Raw genomic sequence first — 9101 nt, forward strand, 5'->3', positions numbered from 1 at the left:
ATTTTCTTTTTTTCTCTCTCTCTGAGCTCACAGCCACACTTTGTGGGTGGCTATGGCATGAGTACCAACTCCCTTTCCTACTACGATGCAGCTGAAGATGAATGGGAATGGGGTGGTAGCAGTAGTTGGGTCATGAAGATCATGCGTGCAGGTCTAAAACCAACCAACACTTGCCTCCTCCTCCTCCTCCTCCTCTTCCTTCATAAACACCACCACCCCCTCTTGGAGATAAAAGTAAAGTTTAAAACAAAACAAAACAAAACACTCTCTCAAGCATTCCTTACGTGGCTTCACTCACCTCTGAGATGCCTTCACATCAAAGAAAGATATAGAGAAAAGAGAGCTTTGGCTGTGGTCCGTTTCAAAGCCTTACTTCCTTCAAGTGGGATTAGATTTTTGAGGTTTTGTCTCTTTTCGTTCTAGAAATAAATATTTGAGGACAGGTTTCTAATCCGCATGAACACCCACAGTAACATTCAGCTCACGCTTCAGAAGGGGAAACGTTCCAGAAGCAACGAACGGCTCTCAAGGGAGGGGAACCAACCAGGGGGACTCATTCCAGAAAACGCATTATACAAAAAAAATAAAAATACAAAAAAAAAAGCTGGGCGACTAAGATCACGGGCCGTGGCAGGAGAACGCGTAGCTGTCCGGTCCCTTCGGCCCGCGATTCGGGTCCCGCCCTGCTAATACCGAGCAGCAGCAGGGTTGGGGTCGGTAGGGACCGCACTATTCCGGAGCCTCGATGAATGGCACGGCAGTAACTAGTAACTAGTAAGTAGTACCTCGTCCTCGTCCTCGTAGCAGCTCTGTTTAGTTCAGTTCAGCCCCGACACCACCGAGAGAAGGCCACTGTAGCAGCAAACTCGCATCATTCGTGACGCCCCGGACCCCAAACAAAACACAATAACAACAACAACATCAACAACAGTATCGACAGTCACAATAGCAACAACAACGCAGACTCCGCCCACCTGGTGTGGGCTGGAATCATACTCACTCACTCACACACTCACTAGTAAGTAAGTATACCACCCCCCCTCGAATGCATCCCTTCTTCTTTATACTCTCTCTCTCATGCATTAACCACAGCCATTGTCATTGTATTGGTGCTAATAGAGGAAGAGGAAGAGGAGGAAGAGGAAGAGGAGGAGAAGGAAGAGGAGGAGGGGGAAAAGGAGGAGGAGGAAGAGGAGTAGGAGGAGTGGTGGCGGAGCATATTCGCATTGTTCTGTTTTTCGGAGTTGTGTGTGCGGCTGTGTGAGAGTGTGAGAGTAAGTGGATGGAATTTTGCCTGTGGTATTTGTGGTGGGATTCGTTGGTTGCAGGTTTGTTTGTTCGTTTGATTGATTGGTTGGTTGATTGATTGATTGCTTGATTGTTTGGTTGATTGAATGGAGGCTTGTGTGTGTGAGGGACGAGCGGGCGGGAGTGCCTAATCGAGCTCGTGTGATGTTCTCTTCTGTTGTTGTGTTTGTGGTGGCTAGCTGGTCTCCGATGTTGGTGTCTAGAGGGGTCAAAGCGAGTGTTGTGGATGTGAGAGGCATCTCTTGTGTGTGTGTGTGAGAGAGAGAGTGAGAGTTTATTTTTTTATTTTTTTATTTTTTTCGGGGTTTTATTTATTTTGTTTTGGCGATCGAGGTGTACTGAGCTTGGTTTGGGCATTGGTGGTGCAGGTGGGGAGGCTATGGTGTTGCCGGGTTAAGCAGGATGTTGACGAGTAGGTAACGGGGAGGTGATTGACAGTGGGAGGCGAAGGGGGCGTAGCAGCAGAAGCAGCAGTAAGAGGAAAAAGCGTGTTGAGGTAGGGTTTCTGGCACTAATCTGAAGTGGTAAAGAGAGGGTTTAGGGTTTGAGAGAGGAGGGAGGGAGGGAGGGAGGGAGGGAGGGAGGGAGGGAGGGAGCGGAAGAGGCGGAGTTTCATTAGTTTTGGAGTCATGGTGTCGTGAAAGTTGAACGGAAGGAATGAGGAAGCCGTTGATGTGGGTATTGGTGTGCGAGCATTGTTTGCGAATGCTTATGACCTCAGTGCAAGTGGTTAAGTTACAGTTCTGTGATCGAAATTATCCTGACAGTTGAGAGGGCATATTTTCAGCTGAGAATTTAGAAACTAGGAACTGCGGCGTTTTGAAACTATTGCTGAATTGGTGTAGCAGTCATAGACTGCACTGTCCGAAATTAGTGTTAGTCCCTGTTTGCTAGCATCGTGGTGTAGACACCAGTTCGATGCCTGGCTTGCTGGTATTGTAGAAGAGTAACGGCATTGATACTAAGGGGTAGACCTTCCATGTTTAATCCGATCGCAAACTCATTGAATCAAATGGTTGAGAGAAAAATTGAATGCTTTGGTGTTGACTTGACATTGCGTCCACTCATTTATCTAGTCAGTACGTGCTTTCAGGCGATTTCAGCTTTCGTTTCAGAATACCCGTCGTCGATGAGGGTTCAAACAGTGGGTTTACCCATGCACCAAGTGCAAGCTTCTTCGTGTCATTTATGTTGAAGATAGAATCCAGCTGATGCGTCCTGTTCAATTTATTTTGAGGCCATTGTGACGTTTGGCAAAAGTTCACTTGTCCTGACATTCTGCATGAATGTCTATCCTACGTCATGATGAAGTGTGTGTGTGTGTGTGTGTGTGTGTGCTCACTACTGAAGTTTTTAAACTTTTTGCGGCTTTCTGATATCACCACTATGGTTTTCCCGTTAGCTTTGTGGGTCTCCAAGGTTTGAATTTGCGTTCGAATTAACATATGCGAGCTTTGCCTCTCTGCAGGCACCAGCTCTGAGTTGTTAAATACGACATTGAAGGATGGCATTCACGGCAGCCACATCGCCCCTGTGCACTTGGTTAATAGCTGCCTGTGTAACCAATTCTGTAGCAGGGCTTACTGGTAATGATGCTCCTGTGAGCTCAGGGCCTCTGGGTAGAAGACTGAAGAGGAGAATTGCTCGCTCAAAGCAATTGACGGCAGAAAGCTGGTTAGGTATTGGTGTTCAAGCAGCAAGTCGGTCAGGCCAAAGTTTAGTAGCATTCTGTGAATCTGGTCTTTCAGAATTAGGAACATTTTGTAGTCTTCAGGGATTCAAAGAGTGCAACAATTTGAAGCAGGAGTCTCTCTTTGGGGATGGCTTTTTTGGGGAGAGTCTGCGAGGTTTGCGAGGTTTGCGAGGTTCCGGTTCAAAGTCTATAAGAGCTGGCCGAAGAGCTGTAGCAGGTGAGACTAGATTGGTGCAAATTATTCCTTTCGTGTGTAAATTTTGCATGAAGTGCATGCCTCTTCTTCTTCGAGCGTTGTTTGAAATTTCCGTGGAACCTTATGTTTGTTTTCAATCATTTAGTGTTACTAAAAAATGGGAAATTGTTGCAAGCACTGCATTATATTCTCAGAACATGTCATGAGTATACTGTATTATTATTATTATTATTATTATTGTTATTATTATTTTGTACCGCTATTCAACTGCTAAAGTTTCATGTGATAAAATTCGTGGATAGGGGGGAGACATCTTAGGGGTGGTAAACTTATGTGTTGTGCTAAAAATATCTTGGTTGCTAATCTTTGTGAATAGCAGGAAAGGCTTCAGCTGTTGTAGTCCAACCAGCGAAGGAGTCAGAGCAGAAGAAAAATAAAAAAACTGCAACCAAGCAAAGAAGGGTTGTGGTGACTGGTATGGGTTTGGTATCTTGTCATGGTCATGACCCTGATACATTCTATGAGAACTTATTGACGGGGAAAAGTGGGATCACTGAGATAGAGAGATTTGACTGCAGAGATTTTCCAACTGTAAGTCATTCATTGTACTCCGCTGTTTGCTGCTAATCTGGATATTTTCCGCGCATCTTACTTTTATGTAGCTCCAGCTGAATATGTCTAGCGAGCGCTGAGTATGAAGTAATAGGACACCAATAACTTCATGTTTTTTACAGCTTTGCGAACATCTGTGTGCACCGCTTTAATTCCTTGGTTTCTAACGTAGAAGGAAAGAACACTATCGCAACCTAATACTGAGTGCTGATTTTTCGTTTCGTGTGGTTGCAGAGGTTTGCTGGAGAAATTAAGTCCTTTTCGACGGAGGGCTGGGTGGCTGGAAAGTTCGCCAGGCGCATGGATAGGTTCATGCTATACCTTCTTACAGCAGGAAAAAAAGCTGTGATGGACGCGGACATTTCAGAAGAAGTCATGAAAGACTTGGATAAGTCAAAATGTGGTGTTCTCATTGGTTCTGCAATGGGAGGGATGCAGGTGTTTTGTTGCCCGATACCTGGTTTGATCTTGCTAAACAATCGTCTGCCATGATTTCCATTATTTTGCAGTGGAAATGTGTTGTAGTAGATTTAGGAAGATCAAAGATGTGGTTAGTTGTAGACGTGAAATACATCTGTTTGGGCAGACGATAATAGTTTCTTGTACGAGTGTCCAGGCTTGATGGACATTTTACCCCTTGCTATTCACATTGACTTACAGATAGGATGATGTTCAGCAATTAGTCATCATGGTCTTTCGGGTGTGCTTAATGAATTACTTGGCTGAAAGAGCTGTATTGGTTTGGCAGGTATTTAATGATGCCATAGAGGCATTACGGGTTTCGTATCGAAAGATGAACCCTTTCTGCGTTCCTTTTGCAACTACCAATATGGGCTCAGCTATGCTAGCAATGGATCTGGTATGACTATGTTCTTTGGTTGTTCTCAACGCAACGAATAGTTTTCACTTGTTTATAAAGTTTTTACTAATTTTTTTTTTCATTATCTGTCTATATATTTCCCTCGTGAGTTTCGTGGACATTTATTTATTTATTTGCCTGTGTTTTGCAGGGGTGGATGGGACCCAACTATTCCATTTCAACAGCTTGTGCCACAAGCAATTTTTGTATGCTTAGTGCCGCAAATCACATCATCAGAGGTGAAGCTGTAAGTTGGTGATCTTACCATTCTAACAGGCGATGTGATGCAGTCGTCAAAGATATGTTTTTTTTATACTTTCTAAAAGTAAAATATTATTAGTTTCTCATCTTTTCTTGTTTTCTTTCCCAAAGTGCCCTTAACGATAGCTTTGTGAAGAATTGCTGATGGAGATATGAAAGTTGGCTATCCGATGGACTATCTCAACTGAATGCCCGTCTAAAACTTATTGTTGAAAATTCACTTTACAGTCTTTCATGTACAGGATGTGATGTTGTCAGGAGGTTCGGATGCTGCCATTATTCCCATTGGTTAGTCTCCAGACGTGTTTTTGTTGGATATGAACAAGATCTGTATTATCTTCGTATGGGCGTAGGAGGCCTGTGGATTGCATCTGTTTATTTTAAATGAAAAAGAGCACATCTGTTGCATATATGTCGGGCTATGAGACCGCGATCAAAAACTTTATTTGAATAAGTCAGTAATGTTCTCAGCGTATGTCTCTCTCTGGATATACACAATTCTTGTGTCTGGAGTTCCATGATTTAGAGGGTGCTAATCTTACTTCTTAATTTATGCTTTGTTTCTTACCGATGTGGCGGTGACCGAGTTATTTAAAATGAACGTAAACTTTCTTACGGGAACTTCAATAGGATGACAAGTTGCATGACTGAGTATCTTTTTTGGTTGTCAAACATCTGTATCTTACGTATAATTTTCTGGCATTCAGGTCTTGGCGGATTTGTTGCTTGCAGAGCCCTTTCTCAGCGCAACGATGATCCAGCCAAAGCTTCTCGTCCTTGGGATAAGGTTTGGTTTGGCCTCTAGGCTCTTTTGTAATATTCTGCTTTTGTGGAGCATCGTTTTGTAGGTGCTTTTTTCGATGAAGCTGGGACACGTTTTCAGTTGTGTTTGGTTCCATGCAGAATCGGGATGGATTTGTTATGGGAGAGGGTGCAGGCGTTCTCCTGCTGGAGGAGTTGGAACATGCCAAGGTTTGTACCTTTAAGCACGATAAAGTATTGATATGTTTATTTTCATAAGAAGTTTTTGAACCCTTTTGGATTTGTTGATTCAAAGTGACGATGCTCTAAGCCCTCTCTCTTTAGATAAGACATTTGAGGATCCTGTTACGTGAAACATTATGTTTATCGGACTTGTACAGACACGGGGAGCAGAGATATATGCAGAGTTTCTCGGAGGAAGCTTCACTTGTGATGCTTATCACATGACAGAGCCCCACCCAGAAGGTATGATGCACTTTCTTGCTCTAGCCGCGTTTCCATTGCTGACTAATTTGGTGTGGTATGTTGCAATTTTTCTGGTTATGAAGCGTGATCCCTTTTTAGTGCGTGTCAGGTGCTGGAGTACTCCTTTGCATAGAAAAGGCCTTGGCTCAATCAGGAGTAAACAAGACTGATGTCAACTATGTGAATGCTCATGCAACTTCAACAAAAGCTGGTGATCTGCAGGAGTACAAGGCTCTTATGAAAGCTTTTGGTGGAAATCCTGAGGTGAGCTCTTGTGTTCTGCAGTACCTTGAGTCGTTTCTGTTCATTTCTTCCTGTTCTACTTTTGATGTTGTGGAGGTTAATGTACTCTTTGCTGTTGATGTTGTCCATTCAGTACAACCCATGTTACTTCTGATGGGACCTCAGTTGTTATGTAACCTGGTTACAGCTTAAAGTGAACTCCACTAAATCTATGGTGGGTCATTTGCTTGGAGCCGCTGGTGCTGTAGAAGCTATTGCAACAATCCAGGTGAATGTTGCACTATTTGAAGCAAGTCACAACTTAGAATATTTATTCTTGTGGACTCTTGGTCCTTCGTTACATTACCTGGCTCAAGGAAACCAGTATATTGTGGATCCACTCTCATAATTAAAATAGTTCTGTATGTGGTATTTAAATCTTCAAGCTTAATGTGACGTATCTTGTAATTTGTGGGGATTCTTTATGGCTCACCGGACTTGCGTACTTCAGCTGGTTGCTTGATACATTATATTTAGAACTTTCAACACGCAACTTGCAGATGTATGGACTAATCAGAATGTATGTATACTTCAATCTGTTCTTAATCGTCACCAATTGCCTTGATGCAGGCAATCAGGAGTGGTTGGGTTCATCCAACAATCAACCTTGAGGATCCAGAGAGTGAAGTGGTAAGCCCCTCTAATACAGTTTTGAGAGCACGTTACAGATTGAACCTTCAGACAATCAGCTGTGGTATCATAGTTACGTATTTATATCTTTTTGAAGGTCTTTCTTTTAGAATGATTTCTACGTTATCTAACATTTTAGTCGATCTTGACCAACTGCAAACAACGGACAGAATCTCGGAGGATTTCGCTGCGTATCCGTTCCCCTCAAATTCCTCAGTTGTTTGCAGTTGCCCAATATCGATCTTGCCTGCAAAGGTGTCCATTTAACATGTGTACCAAAGAATAACTTCGTGCTGAGACTATTTATATGCAGAATTTGTTTTTATTGCCATCTCCTAGTAATAACTCCGAATTATTATTTTGGTTGGATTTCTAATCTTCGTAGCTGCACGTTCAAATGGTCTCCAGGATATGAACGTGATAGTTGGAGATGAGAAGCAGAGATTGGATATCAAAGTTGCTCTGTCGAACTCCTTTGGCTTTGGGGGTCATAATTCGTCAATTCTATTCGCTCCTTACGTGGAAGCCAATGAGGAAGAGTGACGTAACACTCATCTGTGGACGCACTTCCTCCTTCCCCAGGACTCCGAAATGTTTTGGCTGTGATCCTGTCCGACGCAAGAGTAAGATACTGGCTCTGTTGCCTATGCTAGAGATTGGTTTATCCATCAAGGCTCTCTCTCAAAATGAGCTACACCAACATTACAATGCTAATCCTTCGTGTAATTGATCGCTGAAATGAAACGTGTACAGATCCAGAACTTTTTTTTCCGTAACTTGTGGGTCTTTTGTGCAGTCTGTTGGCTTTTGTTATTTTTATGCTGTGTTTCTACGATATGTGACAAGTGCGTGACAAGTGTATGTTTTGTTTGTCACTATTAGAAAATGACTAGAAAGTTGCAGATTTCATGTACACATTTATTTAACATTTTATGAAACTGAAAGGACCAAGTGTGGTAGAGAATCAAAGAATCAAAGGATGTTTTGATAGGAAAATTAGAAGATTCATATGTTTAGAAATATTAGAATCGTTAAAATCAAATTTTTTTGGCTACTGTGTGAGAATTAAAGTCGTCAAAGTTATTTCAACAACTTTGATTTGTTCAATTGCAATCGAACAAATCAAAGTTGTTGAAATAACTTTTTTACAAATCAACAGTGTTAAAGCAATGCAAAAAATGTTACATGTTAAGACATTTAGGAAGTGTAAGAGCCTTGCAATATTTTGTTTGAGGTTTGTTTGTAATGCTTGATTTTCAATTGATTTGAAGTTTCTCTATCCAATGTTAGAAAATATTTCAAACTTTTATGTTCAATATGCAAATGAAAAGATTACTTTTAGTTTGTGTCTTACTTCATTAGTAATTTTATTTGAAAGTAGGAATAAAGATATCTTTATAAAAAAACTTAATATTCTTTCTATTATTGAAATATGTGATGAAGGAATGTGGTTTAGAAAAGTTCCAAGCAATGGTTTACTAAGTATGCTGCACATATGATAACAAGCATACCCAACTTTTAGTAGTTCAATTTTTGTACCAAATGATTGTTGTGTTTACTTTTATTCACCATTTACATTTCATATGAAGAAGCTGAACTGGGGCATTCCTTCTTAAATTTGATCCATCAACAGTTATAATCTTATTCTCGAACCACTTGCTTCAAAGGGTGCTAGTTTTCAAAATGTTTCAAGTGCATATTTTAAGAGTCTAAAAGTTTTCCCAAACCTTAAACCTGCTAGCATGGGTTAACATATGCACTTCCCTAAACCTTATGGTAGATTTGAAGCACATCAAATTGCAGTTGTGACAACAGAATTTGTAATTATTTAGAATAGAAACCCAGTCTTTTTATTCTACTGAGTTTCACCATCAATATACTTTGACATTATTTTCAATACGATGGATTCAATCCAGAAGTTTTAGAATCAGAGTGAAATTTCAGAAAAGCTAAAATTCAAATGAGATTTTTTTTTTTTTTTTTTCATTTTTTTCATTTTATTTTGAAAAGCGAGAATGTCAGTGACGTTACCT

At 41.2% G+C, this 9101-nt stretch overlaps 1 protein-coding gene across 6 annotated transcripts; it reads left to right on the plus strand.

Annotated features, from left to right (window-relative positions):
- The first annotated feature begins 891 nt into the window (after positions 1–891).
- Positions 892–7844, plus strand: LOC112277887 (3-oxoacyl-[acyl-carrier-protein] synthase II, chloroplastic). Of its 6 annotated transcripts, none has more exons than XM_090247931.1 (16): positions 1034–1274; positions 1677–1804; positions 2777–3218; positions 3577–3788; positions 4044–4247; positions 4558–4668; positions 4820–4915; positions 5172–5217; positions 5637–5716; positions 5833–5901; positions 6072–6156; positions 6266–6420; positions 6587–6667; positions 7009–7068; positions 7239–7323; positions 7477–7844. In XM_090247931.1, exons 3-16 carry the CDS (start codon positions 2813–2815, stop codon positions 7500–7502), a joined length of 1716 nt encoding a protein of 571 aa, XP_090104057.1. In that variant the 5' UTR covers positions 1034–1274; positions 1677–1804; positions 2777–2812; the 3' UTR covers positions 7503–7844. The 6 variants fall into 6 exon arrangements, with proteins under 6 accessions (XP_090104056.1, XP_090104055.1, XP_090104057.1 ...); XM_024510694.3 differs by having other exon boundaries at positions 1038–1274; positions 3574–3788; XM_090247930.1 differs by lacking the exons at positions 1034–1274; positions 7239–7323 and adding an exon at positions 892–1022.
- Positions 7845–9101: the final 1257 nt, after the last annotated feature.

This window comes from Physcomitrium patens, chromosome 26 (assembly GCF_059467195.1).
Source record: "Physcomitrium patens ecotype Gransden chromosome 26, ASM5946719v1, whole genome shotgun sequence".
Lineage (NCBI taxonomy): Eukaryota > Viridiplantae > Streptophyta > Bryopsida > Funariales > Funariaceae > Physcomitrium > Physcomitrium patens.